A 22,500-nucleotide genomic window follows, 5' to 3' on the forward strand; every position below is an offset into this window, starting at 1 on the left:
GCCGATTACACAGTCTCTGCTGGATAGGGTGGCTGCATTAGCAAGAGCAATTAGGCAGGATCAGACTGATATACTACATGAAAGTTCTACTCTGTTAAAAACATTACTGGGCTAAAAAAAAGTTGCACCCAAGTGGTAAATCGCCATAGAACAGGCTAACAATGGTATTGAGCTGGTTGTTCGTTCCTGTAAATGTGCGTCTCTCTGTGTTTATTTAGTCTCCCCATGGGAAAAATGGGCAACCAGACGTGGACGTCTTGCTCAGTGTGCTTAGAGGAATATGGCTACACCTCACTGACGATGCCCAATGAAGGCTGAAACGATCATCTGGGATTGCTGTGTTCCTTGTTCAGAGAGGAATTGCCTGGTATTTCAACGCTGGACTGACCGTAATAGGCGGGATCAGACTGATATACTACAGGAAAGTTCTACTCTGTTAAAAACATTACTGGGCTAAAAAAAGTTGCACCCAGGTGGTAAATCGCCATAGAACAGGCTAACAATGATATTGAGCTGGTTGTTCGTTCCTGTGAATGTGCGTCTCTGTGTGTATTTAGTCTCCCTATGGGAAAAATGGGCAACCAGACGTGGACTCCTTGCTCAGTGCGCTTAGTGGAATATGGCTACACCTCACTGACGATGCCCAATGAAGGCTGAAACGATCGTCTGGGATTGCTGTGTTTCTTGTTCAGAGAGGAATTGCCTGGTATTTCGACGCTGGACTGACCGTAATAGACGGAATCAGACTGATATATTACAGGAAAGTTCTACTCTGTTAAAAACATTACTGGGCTAAAAAACGTTGCACCCAGGTGGTAAATCGCCATAGAACAGGCTAACAATGACATTGAGCTGGTTGTTCGTTCCTGTGAATGTGCTTCTCTCTGTGTGTATTTAGTCTCCCTATGGGAAAAATGGGCAACCAGACGTGGACTCCTTGCTCAGTTTGCTTAGAGGAATACTGTTACACCTCACTGACGAGGCCCAATGAAGGGCGAAACAATCATCTGGGGTTGCTGTGTTGCTTGTTCAGAGAGGTATTACCTGGTATTTCGGCACTGGACTGATCGTAATAGGCGGGATTAGACTGATATACTACAGGAAAGTTCTACTCTTTGAAAAGCATTACTGGGCTAAAAGAAGTTGCACCCAGGTGGTAAATCGCCATAGAACAGGCTAACAATGACATTGAGTTGGTTGTTCGTTCCTGTGAATGTGCTTCTCTCTGTGTGTATTTAGTCTCCCTATGGGAAAAATGGGCAACCAGACGTGGACTCCTTGCTCAGTGTGCTTAGAAGAATACTGCTACACCTCACTGACAAGGCCCAATGAAGGCCAAAACTATTGTCTGGGGTTTCTGTATTCCTTGTTCAGAGAGGAATTGCCTGGTATTTCGGCGCTGGACTGACCGTAATAGGCTGGATCAGACTGATATACTACAGGAAAGTTCTACTCTGTGAAAAACATTACTGGGCTTAAAGAAGTTGCACCCAGGTGGTAAATCGCCATAGAACAGGCTAACAATGGTATTGAGCTAGTTGTTCGTTCCTGTGAGTGCACTTCTCTCTGTGTGTATATTAGCATAAGAGTAGTTGGTTGTCACAAAAAGGGCACTACAAGTGTGGGAACAGTACCTGCAAGGTTTGCGGTCAATGTCATGTTACAGTGGATAAGACCTTTCAATCAATGACCACTCAAAGGGTATACTCACATCTCCAATGTACCAACTGTAGGTCTACTTTTGTCATTTATATGATCACATGCTTTAAATGTGACAAACAGTATGTGGGATGTACCTCTGTGAAGTCAGATAGAGGATACGAGCCCATCTCAATGACATTGAGCGTTAACACATAACTACAGGGGCCTCTAAGCATTTCGTTGAGGAACATTGTAAAGATATGAGTGACCTCTCTTGGATGGTCATCGACCAAATTCACAAAAAATCAAGAGGAGGCGACAGATCCAGGGACCTTTTAAAAAAAGAGGTCTTCTGGATCTTTAAAACAAAGAAAAGGAATACTGCTCCTAGGAGCTACAGGACACCTTTATCAGCACACAGGTACTTTGGAATATGAAAACCACAGATGCACAATGGATATATCAAATGGTTAAGCCATATCATTTGATCTACCCTACTACATAGATTATCAAGGTAAAACCAAAGTAGGCAATAGTAGCAAAAAGAGCTCTGAAACCCATAACCTGCATGTCCCGTAGTCTCTCCCATCTCCACCGCGTCAACGGATCAGTAAAAATTGGGACGACGCCTGCAACTCACCACCACCCACGGGACCTGTCGGCAGCTGATTATACAGTCTCTGCTGGATAGGATGGCTGCCTCAGCAAGAGCAATTAGGATTTGGAGATAAAGCCTACATGAATTTTGAAACAAGGGTCTTAAGGTGCCCAATACAGTTTGATTAAGTTAGATATGGAGTATATACATACTTTTTTTCTAATGTTGGTGACACCAGGATACCTAGCTATAATTGGCCACCAGGTTCCAGTCCTCTTTTTGCTCCTTTTGTCTACTTTGGTTTTAACTTGATAATCTATGGTATGTAGTAGGATGAATACAATTCTATGGTTAAACAATATTATAAATCCATTGTGCATCTGTGTTTTTTATAATCCAAAACCCCAGTGTGCTGGTAAAGGTGACTTGTAGCTCCTAGGAGTCTTATTTCTTCTTTTTCTTTGTTTTTTTCTTTGTTTTTATTAACAGTTTTTTTCACCTCTGCACTGCAGCTTTGTTAAGGATTTTGAAAACAAAGTTGCAAAGGGTTTTAAATAATAAGTATATATGTACAATCTAGGTATTTAAGCAAGCAGTATTTTGTACATCTGTGATTGCAGTCTCCTCTGGGTTAGCTGTCTGTGTCAGGAGATTTGCACCCAGTTTACCCTGAAAGTGCTGCCCAGGATATGTAAAATGCACCCAGTTTATTCTGAGAGTCCTGCACAGGATATGGGATGATGTACCCAGTACACTATACATATATTTAAAACTACTTAGTTACTAGCAACCTGATCTCATCTACATACTCATACCCACCTCAGGGCTGGCATACATTTGGAGACACAGCTGCCAGATACTTTACTTATTAAGTGTTAAGTGACCCATAGACAACACAGTCTCTGCAACGTGCAGCCTACACAATTAGCAATCTAGTGCTAGACATGCCAGCAGATTTCTGTACATCAAATCCCAGCCAAAAAGCCATTCAAGCAGTGTATGCCAAACTGTACGTCTGTACACTGTAATATACTATTTGGTGGATGCACACTTCAGTATTCCCACAGTAAATATGATATTACTATGCAATTAAGGGCCAGATTACGAGTGGAGCGCTATTTATCGCTTTTGATATAGTGCTAATTGCACTAGAAGTAAACTTTTTGCGCATATCGAGATGCGCTCTTATGAGTTGAAAGTAAAAAGTTATCGCTCTCATGCAAACCTGACAGGCGTATAAAGCTGAACTTTGAATATTGCTTGCACAATAATCTATTCCCCCATAGAAGTCAATGGAGCAAAAAAGGTGGAAAAAAACCCCTACTCACGTGCAAACCTAATTGCATATTCTCATGCGCGCTAACCCGACATGAAAATATGAATATTTCACATTCCAATGTTCCAGTTTTACTATGAGTGTAACTGTATTATGTAATGTATTTTGTAACACTTTTTTGTTTTGCGAAACAGTTCACCACAGCTCTGAGGGTGCGCTAACCCGACGAGAGTTAACTTCAATTGCGCTCAGGCGATAACTTGTAAATTAAGCGCAATTTAACTTGCGTGCAAACGAACGTGAAAACTCAATATCGCATGCGTCCAAACGTTTGCACTCCCCTCATAATATGGCCATAAATGTGTAAGAAATGTATATACCCTTACAAAAAACTTTCGGCTAGATTACGAGTTGTGCGTTAGGCTTAAAAAGCAGCGTTGGCCGGTCCTAACGCTGCTTTTTAACGCCTGTTGGTATTACGAGTCTTGCAGGTACAGGCGTACCGCTCACTTTTTTGGCCAGACTTGGAAATACTGCAAATCCACTTACATAAATTGCGTATCCTCTTTTTTCAATGGGACTTGCTTAGCGCCGGTGGAACAGCCAATAGAATGCCAGCTCAATTCTAATGGCTGATTGGAGGAACTATTTAATGACTATTCTACCTAGTTAAAATAAATACAAACTTGCCTGTAAAATAAAAATAAACCCTAAGCTAGATACAATGTAACTATTAGATATATTGTAGCTAACTTAGGGTTTACTTTATAGGTAAGTATTTAGTTTTAAATAGGAATGATTTAGTTAATTATAATAATTTTATTTAGATTTATTTAAATTATATTTAAGTTAGGGGGTGTTAGGGTTAGGGTTAGACTTAGGTTAAATTTAGAATAGTGGCGGCGACGTTGGGGGCGGCAGATTAGGGGTTAATAAATGTAGGTAGGTGGCGGCGATGTTAGGGATGGCAGATTAGGGGTTAATAATCTTTAACTAATGTTGGCAATGCAGGAGTGCGGTGGTTTAGGGGTTAATATGTTTATTATAGTGGTTGCGACGTTGAGGGCGGCATATTAGGGGTTAAGAAGTGTAGGTAGGTTGCGGCGACATTGGGGAAGGCAGATTAGGGGTTAATAAATATAATGTAGGTGTTGGCGATGTTGGGGGCGCAGATTAGGGGTTAATAAGTATAATGTAGGTGGCGGCAGTGTCCGGAGCGGCAGATTAGGGGTTAATAATATCATGTAGGTTGCGGCGATGTTGGGGGTGGCAGATTAGGGGTTAATAAGTGTAAGATTAGGGGTGTTTAGACTCGGGGTTCATGTTAGGGTGTTAGGTGTAGACATAAATTTTATTTCCCCATAGGAATCAATGGGGCTGCGTTAAGGAGCTTTACGGTCCTTTTTTGCAGGTGTTAGACTTTTTTTCAGCCGGCTCTCCCCGTTGATTCCTATGGGGAAATCGTGCACGAGCACGTTACACCAGCTCACCGCTAACGTAAGCAGCGCTGGTATTGGAGTGCGGTAATGAGCAAAATTTTGCTCAATGCTCACTTCTTGTCTGGTTTGTAAAAACCCGTAATACCAGCGCTGTCTCTAAGTGAGCGGTGAGCATTAACTGCTCGTTAGCACCGCATAGCCTCTAACCCAAAACTCATAATCTAGGTGTTTAGTAGGTGTTTTAAAATTAGTTTAATACTTTGACATAATATTAATTTGCTAAACATATTAATAGGTATCCCTCCTTTTATCTTAACTGCCTCTTAAATAATCTCTTCTGTTGCAGCATCTGATGACGCAACACAATTAATGCTAAAAAAAAATATTATCTCAAGCTATTCTAAAATATTCTTTAAACTACATCTCAAATGTCAGATTATTTCACACAGAATATATCAGCCAAAATATGCAATGACACTCACATCTAAACATCTATTTCACTTTCAATTTACCTGCACACGCTGCAGACAAAGCATTTTGGATGATATGTCCTTCCAAGGGCTGATATAACTTCTCCTGTAATAAAGTCTCTGCAGCTGTCACATCGTGTCCCATAGAGCTGTTGGTAATCTCGTGTACAAATGTACTCTCCATTCTTAAAGAAAAAGCCAGATTTGGCAAGATCACAGCCACAAACTAGAAACAAGAACAGGTAATTTAATGTTAGTTTGGTTTATAACGCAAGAATACACCATTAAAATATCACTTTTCCTGTTGCAATAATTCTGTATTCATGTAAAGCTCTTGCAAGATCAGAGTGCAACTCTTGGTTAATTGGTTTGGCACACAAGTAATTAATAATGAATCATATGAGTGACTACAGGGGTGATACTACAGGGGGTGCAAGGACTCAACTGCGACTGGGCCTCTGAGGGTGGGGGTCCAGCTTAAAAAAAAAAAAACACTTTTTTTTTTCAATAAAAAATGTTGACCTGCCACTGCCTGCACTGATATCATGTGAGTGTGACATGATGCTTCACTAGTGTCTCTGACTACAGGGGTTAGTGTTTCTGTTTTACCCATTGATGTTTATGTGAGTGTATGTGTGTATGGGGGGCCCTTCTTAGATTCTTGCACCTGGGCACTGTGGTTTCTAGTTATGCCTCTGAGCGACTAGACATGACAGCTTTTAAGTGTTACTTATTTGGGTCTGTTTGACCCCCTCATAAGGCATTAATAAAATTGCCATAAAAATAATTTAAAATCAAACCTGTGTTGAACTGATATTAATCTTAAAAGCAGGACATGTTCCACACATCTGGTTAGTGGATCACACAGATCATCTGTCATGACCAACGTTTCCAAACTTCCCTGTAAGGTGCGCGGCAGCGCAGGCACGCAGTTATCTGAAGAGGCCCGCGCACAGATAAAGACATGCCGCGCATCACAGGACAGTGAGGGAGTTGGAGGCATGGCGCCCTGTATTTCATACAGAGCATGTGTACTGTGCATTACTCTACACGCAGCATGGTATATCAGACTCAGATTGTTTAAAGAACAACAGAAACCTAGACAGAGCTAATAAACCATTTTTCTTTACTGACTATTCATAAGTGAAATAAGCAGGTGACGTATGACATAATCCTAAACCATTACACTGCTCACACTTGCAGATCTTGTGAGTTCATACTATTTAAAGGTCTGTTTAATCTCTGCTAAATAATTCCATTGTACTTACTGTTGGTTCCCTGACACAGTGCTCATGTTTTATGTGTGTGTTTGTACAGTATGGGTTTGTACAAAGTCCAATATATAGTTCATGTGAGCTACTAAAGAAGAAAGAAAAATCCAGATTATGTTTGATATGTGCTGCTTTGATTTTTTGATTTTGAAAGTGATGCAAAATGGGTTGCTATTCCCAGCCAAATGATTAGTGATGTCTAAACACAAATGTCTGACCAAGTGATCCATGTACAGATTTTTTTCCCCCTGTGGATATTCATCAAGTGGAGTAATTACAAAGTAGCAGCATTTTTTATTATTAATATTACATAGAGTTATATTGGATGTATATATGTGTGTGGGTCATTGTGTATGTGTATGCACATAAGTGTATGTGTGTGTGTGTGTGCACATAGGTGTATGTGTGTGGGTCATTGTGTGTGTTTGTGTGCATATGTGTGTGTGTGTATGTGTGTCTGGGTCATTGTGTGTGTGTATGTGTGTGGGTCATTGTGTGTGTTTGTGTGCATATGTGTGTGTGTGTATGTGTGTCTGGGTCATTGTGTGTGTGTATGTGTGTGGAGGTCATTGTGTGTGTATATGTTTGTGTGTGAGTGTCTTTATTGACAAAAATGTTTTTTACTGTGTTAAATGATGGGGGGGTGGAAATTATATGTATGAAATTCACATTTGGGGGGGGGGGGGTTGGATTCTTGAACCTGGGCCCTGTGATTTCTAGTTACGCCTATGGACTTGAGTGTCCCTTTAACCTATTTGCATGTTTACTCAAGAGTAAGGGATTTTTATTGGGATGAAATAAACACAAACAAGTGCTACAGGAACCTAAAACACAAGAAAAACACAAGGAAAAGTGAAAAAAGATAAAGCAAAAGAGTGTGAGAAATGGACTTTAGAGGTGTATGAAAGATGGATAAGTAACAAGAAGAGGTGAAATAAGATAGCATAGGAAGGAGAGGTGGTGAGAAAACAGGGGAATTAAAAAGGTTCATGGAGGACATCAGGTAACAACACAGACTTCTGGAAATGAAATGGTATTCAAGCCTGTCTGTTCCAAGATCATTATTGCTCCTAGTATTGGAGCCTACAGCATCTCATTACAATTGTCTCTAATTGACCATAAATACTATCCAGTGACAGACATGGAATAAAACTATGTCCCTCACAATAGGAGAATAAGCATGCACATTCCATTATCAGAGTCTCAGAATGTTTTCTATCGAACAAATCACCAATGTCCAGAAAAAGAGAAAATGTGGGGCCATGACCACCAGATCTGTATAAGGGAATCTGACTTCCCACAATTCTTTGTGTTTTCTCTTCCCAGACAAGTTAGAAAATATTTGCTGAATATATATTGTGGTTGGGCCAGGAACCAATTTAGTTTTGTTTTCCAACATACAATTTTGAACTTTTACAAAAAATTAACCTCCAGTTTTCCAGCATTAAATGGATTTCAAGATGCTTTGCCCATGCTTAGTATAAAGAAGAAAGAAGTCTGGAGAACCATATTAATCAATCTGTATATAATTGAAAGAGACCTTTTATGGGAAACGAAGAATGGAATAATAGTTTAAAAAGAGTTTTGGGCATGTTTACAATTTTTTACAAAATGATGAACCTGCAGGTATGAGACTTTCTCCATTATTCTGGTGTCCATCAAGTTTATTCAGTTAATTATTTGAAATGATCAATGTAATATGGATTTGAATATTGTTATTTTTTTTTTCATTTCACGCTATATGGAAAGTCTGGACTCTGTATAAGAGGTATTAAAGGAGAATAAGGAGTAGAGATATATGAACTTTAAAGAAGTTTTTCCAGATAGAGATGGTTTCCAATATTGTAGGATAAGAAATAATGTCTGGGGATAAATGGCCTAGTAGAAGTTAGCACTAGTGTGTATTCTATTTATAATGACCCATATATTGTTATTATGTTACATGTGCCAAAAAGTGTCTCATTGTAAGAAAGAAATCTGTGGGGGGTTTTAAATTAGGAATTCTTAGCCCACCTATGTTTCTCCTAAGGAACATAACTTTTTGTGATACCCTGGGTTTAATCCCCTCCCAGATAAAGTTATTAATGAGTGCCTGTGGATGACTGCAGATTTATGTCTTGGGTAGTGGAATTGATAGTGTATGCATAAAGACCAGAATTTGCAGCAGTATGCTAATTTTAACTGGGATGAGTTATGATTGTGTTGCTTTTTTCAGAGGTGACCTCTCAAAATTACCTTCTCATTAATTTGCTGGCCCTTTCAGTACTCTTGTTGCCCTCAATTTTATAATTAAGAGACTCCCTGGGATGGGAACAAAGAGGCACCAAAATAGGGTAATAACGTATGGGCAAACTACAGTGACAGCAAACAACAAAGGAACTACTCACAAGCAGAGCAGCACTACAGGTGCCAGAAACAGCGGACCGGGACCTAATCGTCGCCCGGCAGACAAACACTCAGCTCGACTCTCCGGGAGGTCACAAGGGATCCTTCCACCAATCCAATGAGGAATCGTATCCACACCTTCGTCCGGAGGACCGAACAACCAATCCACGGTCGGCTGGGACACACACCTTTCTCCGCAGCAATACCAGTAACTGCTGCACAGGAAGTCCCCTCCCATTTACTTCCTGTGCAGCAGTTACTGGTATTGCTGCGGAGAAAGGTGTGTGTCCCAGCCGACCGTGGATTGGTTGTTCGGTCCTCCAGATGAAGGTGTGGATACGATTCCTCATTGGATTGGTGGAAGGATCCCTCGTGACCTCCTGTAGAGTCGAGCTGAGTGTTTGTCTGCCGGGCGACGATTAGGTGCCGGTCCGCTGTTTCTGGCACCCGTAGTGCCGCTCTGCTTGTGAGTAGTTCCTTTGTTGTTTGCTGTCACTGTAGTTTGTCCATACGTTATTACCCTATTTTGGCGCCTCTTTGTTCCCATCCCAGGGAGTCTCTTGATGTCATCGTTGTTTTTGGGAGAGCAGCCTGCATCTTTTTTCGTCCACTGTTTGGGACCCGGATTGCCCGACATTTAGCGCACCTCTAGAGGTTGAATCGTCACCCTCTCTCTAACTCAATTTAATTATTAGATCACATCCCTTGTGAAAAACTACTACCCAATTTTGCTGACAGGTATCATAATTATGTAAATATGATCATCAGAATGTTCATGTAGAATTGCAATGAATTATATGTGTACTTTCTGTAAATTTATCATCGAATTCTTACCATGCATAAAACCAGTTTGGTCTGTGTGAAAAATCTTATTCAAACACAAGTTAAAGGGATGTGAAGCCCAAAAAAAATATTTCATGATTCAGATAGAGAATACAATTTCAAACAACTTTCCAATTTACTTCTATTTTTAAATTTGTTTCATTCTCTTGTTATCTGTTTCTGAAAGGTTTATCTAGGTAAGTTTATGAGCAACAAAGAACCTAGGTTCTAGCTGCTGATTGGTGGCTGTATATATATACTGATTGTCATTGGCTCATCCATGTGTTCAGTTAGAAACCACTAGTACATTTCTGCTCCTTCAACAAATGATACCAAGAGAATGAAACAAATTAGGTAATAGAAGTAAATTAGAAAGTTGTTTAAAATGATTTTCTCTATCTGAATCATGAAAGAAAATATTTGGGTTTCATGCCCCTTTAAGTCTGTCCACAATGATGGAAGTAAGGATTTTATAGTCTGTATTTAGCACTGAAATTGGCCTCTAAGATGTCAATTCTTCTGAGTCTTTTCCTTTTTTAAGGTTAAAAGAGACATTGGCAGCAGGAAAATAGTTAGAAACAGGATTAGTAGTGGTATAGTAATTATTATATAATTTAACTAAGGTTTATTTAATATCTTCTGATAGAACTTTGAAACATTTTATTGGAAGCCAATCTGGCCCTGCAGCTTTTTTTTTAATTTGGCTTTCTTTATGACATTACTCATTTCTTCAAGTGAAATAGGAGCATTAACATCATACAGACCGGACTCCGGAATTTTGGGTATAACAACGTTCGATCAAAAAAATCCTTATCCCTAGCATTTGTATCTAAACCAGTATACAATCTCTGATATAATTTATAAAACGCCTCTCTTTTTTGTATCCGTAAATCTAGTATTGCCATCCTTAATGGCCACAATACAGTTCTTACTTTTCCTGTTTTTTAATTAACTTCGCTAGAAATTTAGCAGAGCATCCATAATAGCCACTATAACGATGATTTATTCTCGTGTCCTGCAACATACTATTTTGTTTTAACAAGCTATCTCTTTCCATTTTAGATTGACTATATCTAGACCAACTGCCCTTAGTAGAGTCAATTCTATACTTCCTATAAGCATTCTTAACCTGGTTAGATAATTGTGTTTCTATTGCATTACATTTCTTTTTCCAGTGGCACCTATAAGATTTAATTTGTCCCTGTAACAGCTTTTTAGGCTTCCCAGAAAGATTCTATTTTATTATTATAGGAAATATTAAGGGTACAAAAATCCTTCCATTTCTGGGTCAGCCAATTAGCAAATTTACTATTATTCAAAAGATGGGGGAAAGTAAAACTTAAGCTTTTACCACAGTCCCTCTTGGTTAAAGGGATACTAAACCCAAATTTTGTCTTTCATAATTCAGATAGAGCATGCAATTTTAAGCAACATTCTAATTTACTCCTGTTATCAATTTTTCTTCATTATCTTGCTATCGTTATTTGAAAAAGAAGGCATCTAAGCTAAGGAGCCAGACAATTTTGGTTCAGAACTCTGGACAGCACTTGTTTAATGGTGGGTACATTTAGTGACCAGTCAGCAAGCACAACCCATGTTGTGAATCAAAAATGGGCCGGCTTCTTAACTTACATTCTTGCTTTTCAAATAAAGATAGCAAGAGAATCAAGAAAAATTGATAATAGGAGTTAATAAGAAAGTTGCTTAAAATGTCATGCTCTATCTGAATCATGAAAGAAAAAATTGGGTTCAGTGTCCTTTTAAATAAAATATAAGGGATATTATCGCATGGTCTGAAATCAAAATGTTGTTTATCTTTGGAACAGATTCTAATATTGTACATTTATCTGAAATTAGAATATAATCTATCCTGGAGAATGTACAATGTGATTAAGATTCATAGGAATATGTACAAGTATTAGGGAACTTAACTCTCTATACATCTTTTTATTGAGTTTTCCTGTTGGACATCTTATCTATTTTTGGACAAAGAGACATATTAAAATCCCCACCCAGGATGAGATTATTACTACAGTATGGGTTTAATTCTAATTTGATCTGGTCCCAAAACTCAGGTGCGTAATGATTTGGGCCGTATACATTGCAAACAGTAATTTGCATACCATTAATCAAGATTTATAAAATGATTTACCTAGAATTTGGGTATCATTCTATCTTTAATATTTTATATTCTATTTTTTTTATAGATTAAGAAGGCCACCCCGCACTTTCTCTTTGAACAAGGAGTACCCAAAACTTCTCTGACCCATCTATCTTTTAACTTGCTAATTTCAACCTCCTTAAGGTGGGTCTCTTGCAATAGAACAATGTCAGGATTATATTTACCCAATTTTTTGATTATCTGTTTACGTTTAAAGGGTGACGTGATTACCCCTACATTCGAAGAAAGAATATTTAAGTTTTCAATCATTGCTTAAGAAAGACTTTTAATAGAGAGAAAATAATAATAAAAAAAAAAAACCCCCAAAAAAAAACCACACAGACACCCCCATCTCTAAAAAAACAAATAGGCAATATATTATGCCAGAATTCCAAAAATTGCCGGAGTCAAAGTCATATTGTATTTTCACACCAATTAATACCAAACTTATATAAATCAACAATGAATTATATAAATCAACAATTAATTGATCTATTCACAAGGATCTCTTTTGCTACTTTTACATTATTCAGTATCACTATTTTACCATTTTCCTCAACATTAGTCTTAGCAGGGTATAACATCCTAGTTTTAATTCCCTTATCAATTAACTGCAAACAGTATGGAGACATTTCCTTTCTATTTGCTTGGGTCTCATTTGAGAAGTCTTGAAACATCAATAATCTTTTATTATCTACTAGTCCTAAAGCCCATGTACATGGGCCATTTTTTGCAGTACAGCTGTCTCACCCCTTGCTCTCTCTCTCTCCCCTCTATCTTTTGCTCTCTCCCCCCTCTCTTTTGCTCTCTCCCCCCCCCTCTTTTGTTCTCTCTCCCCCCTCTCTTTTGCTCTCTCTCCCCACTCTCTTTTGCTCTCTCTCTCTCCACTCTCTTTTGCTCTCTCTCCCCCTCTCTTTTGCTCTCTCCCCCCGCTCTTTTTTGTTCTCTCTTTCCCCTCTCTTTTGCTCTCGCTCTCTTCCCCCTCTTTTGCTCTCTCTCTCCCATCCTCTTTTGCTCTCTCTCTCCCCCATCTATTTTGCTCTCCCCCATCTTTTGCCCTCTCTCCCCCCTCTCTGTTGCTCTCTCTCCCACCCTCCATCTTGCTCTCTCTCTCCCCCTCTCTTTTGCTCTCTCTCTCTCCCTCTCTTTTACACTCTCCCCCCTCTCTTTTACTCTCTCTCTCCCTCTCTTTTGCTCTCTCTCCCGCTTCTCTTTTGCTCTCTCTCTCCCCTCTCTTTTACTCTCTCCCCCCTCTCTTTTACTCTCTCTCTCCCCTCTCTTTTACTCTCTCTCCCCCTCTCTTTAATTCTCTCTCTCCCTCTCTTTTGCTCTCTCTCTCTCCCCCTTCTCTCTTGCTCTCTCTCTCCCCCTCTCTTTTACTCTCTCTCCCCCTCTCTTTTAATCTCTCCCCCATCTCTTTTGCTCTTCCCCCCTCCCTCCATCTTGCTCTCTCTCTCCCCCTCTCTTTTGCTCTCTCTCTCCCCTCTCTTTTACTCTCTCCCCCCTCTCTTTTACTCTCTCTCTCCCCTCTCTTTTACTCTCTTTCCCCCTCTCTTTTACTTGTTCTCTCTCTCCCCCCTCTCTTTTGCTCTCTCTCCCCCCTCTCTTTTACTCTCTCTCTCCCTCTCTTTTGCGCTCTCTCTCCCCTCTCTTTTACTCTCTCCCCCCTCTCTTTTACTCTCTCTCTCCCCTCTCTTTTACTCTCTTTCCCCCTCTCTTTTACTTGTTCTCTCTCTCCCCCCTCTCTTTTGCTCTCTCTCCCCCCTCTCTTTTACTCTCTCTCTCCCTCTCTTTTGCGCTCTCTCTCCCCTCTCTTTTACTCTCTCCCCCCTCTCTTTTACTCTCTCTCTCCCCTCTCTTTTACTCTCTTTCCCCCTCTCTTTTACTTGTTCTCTCTCTCCCACTCTCTTTTGCTCTCTCTCTCTCTACTCTCTTTTGCTCTCTCTCCCCCTCTCTTTTGCTCTCCCCCCCCCCTCTTTTTTGTTCTCTCTCTCCCCTCTCTTTTGCTCTCGCTCTCTTCCCCCTTTTGCTCTCTCTCTCCCATCCTCTTTTGCTCTCTCTCTCCCCCATCTATTTTGCTCCCCCCATCTTTTGCCCTCTCTTTTGCTCTCTCTCCCCACTCTCTTTTGCTCTCTCTCTCTCCACTCTCTTTTGCTCTCTCTCCCCCGCTCTTTTTTGTTCTCTCTTTCCCCTCTCATTTGCTCTCGCTCTCTTCCCCCTCTTTTGCTCTCTCTCTCCCATCCTCTTTTGCTCTCTCTCTCCCCCATCTATTTTGCTCTCCCCCATCTTTTGCCCTCTCTCCCCCCTCTCTGTTGCTCTCTCTCCCACCCTCAATCTTGCTCTCTCTCTCCCCCTCTCTTTTGCTCTCTCTCTCTCCCTCTCTTTTACACTCTCCCCCCTCTCTTTTACTCTCTCTCTCCCTCTCTTTTGCTCTCTCTCCCCCTTCTCTTTTGCTCTCTCTCTCCCCTCTCTTTTACTCTCTCCCCCTCTCTTTTACTCTCTCTCTCCCCTCTCTTTTACTCTCTCTCCCCCTCTCTTTAATTCTCTCTCTCCCTCTCTTTTGCTCTCTCTCTCTCTCCCCCTTCTCTCTTGCTCTCTCTCCCCCTCTCTTTTACTCTCTCTCCCCCTCTCTTTTAATCTCTCCCCCATCTCTTTTGCTCTCCCCCTCCCTCCATCTTGCTCTCTCTCTCCCCCTCTCTTTTGCTCTCTCTCTCCCCTCTCTTTTACTCTCTCCCCCCCTCTCTTTTACTCTCTCTCTCCCCTCTCTTTTACTCGTTCTCTCTCTCCCCCCTCTCTTTTGCTCTCTCTCCCCCCTCTCTTTTACTCTCTCTCTCCCTCTCTTTTGCGCTCTCTCTCCCCTCTCTTTTACTCTCTCCCCCTCTCTTTTACTCTCTCTCTCCCCTCTCTTTTACTCTCTTTCCCCCTCTCTTTTACTTGTTCTCTCTCTCCCCCCTCTCTTTTGCTCTCTCTCCCCCCTCTCTTTTACTCTCTCTCTCCCTCTCTTTTGCGCTCTCTCTCCCCTCTCTTTTACTCTCTTTCCCCCTCTCTTTTACTTGTTCTCTCTCCCACTCTCTTTTGCTCTCTCTCTCTCCACTCTCTTTTGCTCTCTCTCCCCCTCTCTTTTGCTCTCTCCCCCCCCTCTTTTTTGTTCTCTCTCTCCCCTCTCTTTTGCTCTCGCTCTCTTCCCCCTCTTTTGCTCTCTCTCTCCCATCCTCTTTTGCTCTCTCTCTCCCCCATCTATTTTGCTCCCCCCATCTTTTGCCCTCTCTCCCCCCCTCTCTGTTGCTCTCTCTCCCACCCTCCATCTTGCTCTCTCTCTCCCCCTCTCTTTTGCTCTCTCTCTCCCTCTCTTTTACACTCTCCCCCCTCTCTTTTACTCTCTCTCTCCCTCTCTTTTACTCTCTCTCTCCCTCTCTTTTGCTCTCTCTCTCTCCCCCTTCCCTTTTGCTCTCTCTCTCCCCTCTCTTTTACTCTCTCCCCCTCTCTTTTACTCTCTCTCTCTCCCCTCTCTTTTACTCTCTCTCCCCCTCTCTTTAATTCTCTCTCTCCCTCTCTTTTGCTCTCTCTCTCCCCCTTCTCTCTTGCTCTCTCTCTCTCCCCCTCTATTTTACTCTCTCTCCCCCTCTCTTTTAATCTCTCCCCCATCTCTTTTGCTCTTCCCCCTCCCTCCATCTTGCTCTCTCTCTCCCACTCTCTTTTGCTCTCTCTCTCCCCTCTCTTTTACTCTCTCCCCCCTCTCTTTTACTATCTCTCTCCCCTCTCTTTTACTCTCTTTCCCCTCTCTTTTACTTGTTCTCAATCTCCCCCCTCTCTTTTGCTCTCTCTCCCCCCTCTCTTTTACTCTCTCTCTCCCTCTCTTTTGCTCTCTCTCTCTCCCCCTTCTCTTTTGCTCTCTCTCTCCCCCTTCTCTTTTGCTCTCTCTCTCCCCCTCTCTTTTACTCTCTCTCCCCCTCTCTTTTACTCTCTCCCCATCTCTTTTGCTCTCTCTCCCCTCTCTTTTGCTCTCTCTCTCCCCCCCTCTATTTTGCTCTCTCTCTCCCCCTCTCTTTTGCTCTCTCTCTCTACCTCCCCCCTCTCTTTAGCTTTCTCTCCCCCTCTCTTTTGCTTTCTCTCCCCCTCTCTTTTGCTTTCTCTCCCCCTCTCTTTTGCTCTCTCTCCCCCTCTCTTTTGCTCTCTCTCCCACTCTTTTGCTCTCTCCCCCTATTTTGCTTTCTCTCCCCCCTCTTTTACTCTCTCTCACCACTCTTTTGCTCTCTCTCCCCCTCTCCTTTGCTCTCTCTCTCCCCACACTCCTTTGCTCTCTCCCCCTCTCTTTTGCTCTCTCCCTCCCCCCCCCTCTGTTTTGCTCTCTCACAACTCTTTTGCTCTCTCTCCCCCTCCTCTCCTTTGCTCTCTCCCCCTCTTTTGCTCTCTCCCCCTTTCTTTTATTCTCTCCCCCCTCTATTTGATTCTTTCCCCTTCTCTTTTGCCCTTTCTCCCCCCTCTCTTTTGCTCTCTCTCTGTCCCCATCTCTTTTTATCTCCACTCTTTTTTACTGTTTACATTACTGTTGGTGCTAGCTTCAGCAGCACATATACTAAACATGGTACTGACGGTGCACAGCATGCTGGTCCAAGTCAATTTTCCAAGTATTCCAAATGTTTCCTTTCATTTTTTAACTGTATATAAAAGCTATTCTATCATGTTTCATCAATGTTAAATTCATGTAAATTACTCTGATAATATTATGTTTGTTTCCTAAGGAGATTCATTAACTATAAGTGCTAAAATTAAAACCAAAAAACTATCAAATAAAAACTCTTAACAAAACTATTGCTGAAATGTACTACTTAAACTGAATCTAAAACTACTAATGAAAAAAATGTGAAAATGCAAAATTGTAACCCTAAAACTATTTTTTCAATGAGGTGATGTTTTCACCTCTTAGCCAATAGCCGTGCAGCCCAGCTGACATTATAGTGAATAGCTAGCACATTATTGGCTAAGATCCCCTCACTATCAAACAGCGTTCTGCAGTGGGCAGTCTGAGGCGCTCAGCGCTCCATACGCTGCAGAAAAATAAAGGAACTTTCAGCATGAATTATTTCTCACTTCATGACTGAAAGTCCCTTTTATTTGTTGCATTGGTAAATCATAGCGTTTCATAAGCGCTAGGAATGGATTTACCATCACTTTAAGTAGATGAAAACATGTAAAAATATGTTTATGCAATATTCCTTTTAAATAAAGTGTTATAGTGTGCATTCACTTATATTTCACATTCCAATGTTCTGCACATATCAGAATATGTTCTAAGTATTTATAAATTCCTTTATATATATGTATATATCTATACCTATATATAATCATGTATATATATATATAGGTATAGATATATATTGTACCAAAATACCATCAGATATATTTAGAAATATGTATTTATGAATAAATAGAAAATATTGCTGTATGTGAAGAACAATGGAATGTGAAATATTCATATTTTCATGTCGGGTTAGCACACTTGAGAATATGTAATCGGGTTAGCATTTGAGTAGGGTGGTTTTTGACTTTAATGGGGGGAATAGGTTATTGCTTGCATGCTTTTCCAAGTTCTACTTTGTACATGCATCGAGTTAGCATGCAAGCGAAAACAGTTTACTTTCAACTTGTAATACGAGTACTACCCCACAAGTGCAAAAAGCTTACTTCTAGCACAGTTAACACTCGAACGGGAGCGTTAAATAACGGTCCACTTGTAATCTGGCCCTAAATTTGACTCTCTCATTACTGTAAGCAATCAGTATGGCTAAATTATACTACAAGTATTTAACGGGCATGGCTCTGCTGCAAAGTGTCCCTATATTTTTTTTTTTTTTTAATGTTGCCAAAAGTGGTCCTCAAATAGGTGATTCCATGTTGCTTTGCTGATATAGTATAATTCTGATATAAATGGAATTGACTTTGGTGATATACACCAGGGCAATTCACAATGGCCTAGATTTAGAGTTGGGCGGTAGCCGTCAAAACCAGCGTTAGAGGCTCCTAACGCTGGTTTTTACCGCCCTCTGGTATTTGGAGTCAGTCATTAAAGGGTCTAACGCTCACTTTTCAGCCGCGACTTTTCCATACCGCAGATCCCCTTACGTCAATTGCGTATCCTATCTTTTCAATGGGATCTTTCTAACTCCGGTATTTAGAGTCATGGCTGAAGTGAGCGTTAGAAATCTAACTACAAAACTCCAGCCGCAGAAAAAAGTCAGTAGTTAAGAGCTTTCTGGGCTAACGCCGATTTATAAAGCTCTTAACTACTGTGCTCTAAAGTACACTAACACCCATAAACTACCTATGCACCCCTAAACCGAGGTCCCCCCACATCGCCGCCACTCGATTAAATTTTTTTAACCCCTAATCTGCCGACCGCCACCTACGTTATACTTATGTACCCCTAATCTGCTGCCCCTAACACCGCCGACCCCTATATTATATTTATTAACCCCTAACCTGCCCCCCACAATGTCGCCGCCAGCTACCTACAATAATTAACCCCTAATCTGCCGACCGCAAAGCACCGCCACCTACATTATAGCTATGTACCCCTAATCTGCTGCCCCTAACACCGCCGACCCCTATATTATATTTATTAACCCCTAATCTGCCCCCCTCAACGTCGCCTCCACCTGCCTACACTTATTAACCCCTAATCTGCCGAGCGGATCTCACCGCTACTATAATAAAGTTATTAACCCCTAATCCGCCTCACTCCCGCCTCAATAACCCTATAATAAATAGTATTAACCCCTAATCTGCCCTCCCTAACATCGCCGACACCTAACTTAAATTATTAACCCCTAATCTGCCGACCGAATCTCGCTGCTACTGTAATAAATGGATTAACCCCTAAAGCTAAGTCTAATCCTAACACTAACACCCCCTAAGTTAAATATAATTTAAATCTAACGAAATAAATTAACTCTTATTAAATAAATTATTCCTATTTAAAGCTAAATACTTACCTGTAAAATAAACCCTAATATAGCTACAATATAAATTATAATTATATTATAGCTATTTTAGGATTAATATTTATTTTACAGGCAACTTTGTAATTATTTTAACCAGGTACAATAGCTATTAAATAGTTAAGAACTATTTAATAGTTACCTAGTTAAAATAATTACAAAATTACCTGTAAAATAAATCCTAACCTAAGTTACAATTAAACCTAACACTACACTATCAATAAATTAATTAAATACAATACCTACAATTATCTACAATTAAACCTAACACTACACTATCAATAAATTAATTAAATACAATTCCTACAAATAAATACAATGAAATAAACTAACTAAAGTACAAAAAATAAAAAAGAACTAAGTTACAAAAAATAAAAAAATATTTACAAACATTAGAAAAATATTACAACAATTTTAAACTAATTACACCTACTCTAAGCCCCCTAATAAAATAACAAACCCCCCCAAAATAAAAAAATGCCCTAACCTATTCTAAATTAAAAAAGTTCAAAGCTCTTTTACCTTACCAGCCCTGAACAGGGCCCTATGTGGGGCATGCCCCAAAGAATTCAGCTCTTTTGCCTGTAAAAAAGACACATACAATACCCCCCCAACATTACAACCCACCACCCACATACCCCTAATCTAACCCAAACCCCCCTTAAATAAACCTAACACTAAGCCCCTGAAGATCTTCCTACCTTATCTTCACCATACCAGGTTCACCGATCGGTCCTCGGAAGTCTTGATCCAAGCCTCGGAAGTGTTGATCCAAGCGGGGGGCTGAAGAGTGACGTCCATCCTCGGGCTGAAGTCTGGATCCAAGCGGCGACTGAAGAACTCCATCATCGGGCTGAAGTCGGAAGTCCATCATCGGGATGAAGTCTTCTATCAAGCAGCATCTTCAATCTTCTTTCTTCCGGAGCCATCATCTTCCAGCCGACGCGGAGCATCCTCTTCTCCCGATGCCTACTCTCCGAATGACGGTTCATTTAAATGACGTCATCCAAGATGGCGTCCGTCGAATTCCGATTGGCTGATAGGATCAGCCAATCGGAATTAAGGTAGGAAAATTCTGATTGGCTGATGGAATCAGCCAATCAGATTGAAGTTCAATCCGATTGGCTGATCCGATCAGCCAATCAGATTGAGCTCGCATTCTGTTCCGATCAGCCAATAGAATGCGAGCTCAATCTGATTGGCTGATTCCATCAGCCAATCAGAATTTTCCTACCTTAATTCCGATTGGCTGATAGAATCCTATCAGCCAATCGGAATTCGATGGACGCCATCTTGGATGACGTCATTTAAAGGAACCATCATTCGGCGAGTAGGCGTCGGGAGAAGAGGATGTTCCGCGTCGGCTGGAAGATGATGGCTCCGGAAGAAAGAAGATTGAAGATGCTGCTTGATAGAAGACTTCATCCCGATGATGGACTTCCGACTTCAGCCCGATGATGGAGTTCTTCAGTCGCTGCTTGGATCCAGACTTCAGCCCGAGGATGGACGTCACTCTTCAGCCCCCCGCTTGGGCTTGAATCAACACTTCCGAGGCTTGGATCAAGACTTCCGAGGACCGATCGGTGAACCTGGTATGGTGAAGATAAGGTAGGAAGATCTTCAGGGGCTTAGTGTTAGGTTTATTTAAGGGGGGTTTGGGTTAGATTAGGGGTATGTGGGTGGTGGGTTGTAATGTTGGGGGGGTATTGTATGTGTTTTTTTTACAGGCAAAAGAGCTGAATTCTTTGGGGCATGCCCGGCAAAGGGTCCTGTTCAGGGCTGGTAAGGTAAAAGAGCTTTGAACTTTTTTAATTTAGAATAGGGTAGGGCATTTTTTTATTTTGGGGGGCTTTGTTATTTTATTAGGGGGCTTAGAGTAGGTGTAATTAGTTTAAAATTGTTGCAATATTTTTCTAATGTTTGTAAATATTTTTTTATTTTTTGTAACTTAGTTCTTTTTTATTTTTTGTACTTTAGTTAGTTTATTTCATTGTATTTATTTGTAGATATTGTATTTAATTCATTTATTGATAGTGTAGTGTTAGGTTTAATTGTAGGTAATTGTAGGTATTTTATTTAATTAATTTATTGATAGTGTAGTGTTAGGTTTAATTGTAACTTAGGTTAGGATTTATTTTACAGGTAATTTTGTAATTATTTTAACTATTTTAGTTATTAAATAGTTCTTAACTATTTAATAGCTATTGTACCTGGTTAAAATAAATACAAAGTTGCCTGTAAAATAAATATTAATCCTAAAATAGCTATAATATAATTATAATTTATATTGTAGCTATATTAGGGTTTATTTTACAGGTAAGTATTTAGCTTTAAATAGGAATAATTTATTTAATAAGAGTTCATTAATTTCGTTAGATTTAAATTATATTTAACTTAGGGGGTGTTAGTGTTAGGGTTAGACTTAGCTTTAGGGGTTAATACATTTATTAGAATAGCGGTGAGCTCCAGTCGGCAGATTAGGGGTTAATGTTTGAAGTTAGGTGTCAGCGATGTTAGGGAGGGCAGATTAGGGGTTAATACTATTTATTATAGGGTTAGTGAGGCGGATTAGGGGTTAATAACTTTATTATAATAGCGGTGCGGTCCGCTCGGCAGATTAGGGGTTAATAAGTGTAGGCAGGTGGAGGCGACGTTGTGGGGGGCAGATTAGGGGTTAATAAATATAATATAGGGGTCGGCGGTGTTAGGGGCAGCAGATTAGGGGTACATAGGGATAATGTAAGTAGCGGCGGTTTACGGAGCGGCAGATTAGGGGTTAATAATAATATGCAGGGGTCAGCGATAGCGGGGGCGGCAGAATAGGGGTTAATAAGTGTAAGGTTAGGGGTGTTTAGACTCGGGGTACATGTTAGAGTGTTAGGTGCAGACGTAGGAAGTGTTTCCCCATAGCAAACAATGGGGCTGCGTTAGGAGCTGAACGCGGCTTTTTTGCAGGTGTTAGGTTTTTTTTCAGCTCAAACAGCCCCATTGTTTTCTATGGGGGAATCGTGCACGAGCACGTTTTTGAAGCTGGCCGCGTCCGTAAGCACCGCTGGTATCGAGAGTTGAAGTTGCGTTAAATATGCTCTACGCTCCTTTTTTGGAGCCTAACGCAGCCATTCTGTGAACTCTCAATACCAGCGGTATTTAAAAGGTGCGGCCAGAAAAAAGCCAGCGTTAGCTACGCACCCCTTTGGCCGCAGAACTCTAAATCTAGGCGTCTGTTTCTTCTGCAAATTATTAAAAATAAAAAAAAATAAAAAAATATAACAACATTACTGTCTGATTTTTGCTGCCTAACATCACATTCTGACAATGATTACAATGTTTTAGATTATTAACATCAAGAGAAGCAAACTGGCTCACACAGATTAGCATGTAACGTTGATGAAACACAACACCACTGACAAGTATAGAGTAGTAATGTGATTCCCAAATT

The 22,500-nt window shown here is 40.6% G+C and overlaps 1 protein-coding gene across 6 annotated transcripts in view; it reads right to left on the minus strand.

Annotated features, from left to right (window-relative positions):
* Window positions 1–22,500, minus strand: part of ABLIM3 (actin binding LIM protein family member 3) — a 425,761-nt gene that overhangs the window by 185,121 nt on the left and 218,140 nt on the right. For all 6 annotated transcript variants that reach the window (XM_053717109.1, XM_053717108.1, XM_053717110.1 and 3 more), the window contains exon 3: window positions 5,467–5,650. In XM_053717109.1, coding sequence (XP_053573084.1) covers window positions 5,467–5,650 — 184 coding nt within the window. The remainder of the gene's footprint in view (window positions 1–5,466; window positions 5,651–22,500) is intronic.

Source organism: Bombina bombina, chromosome 6 (assembly GCF_027579735.1).
Source record: "Bombina bombina isolate aBomBom1 chromosome 6, aBomBom1.pri, whole genome shotgun sequence".
Classification (NCBI taxonomy): domain Eukaryota; kingdom Metazoa; phylum Chordata; class Amphibia; order Anura; family Bombinatoridae; genus Bombina; species Bombina bombina.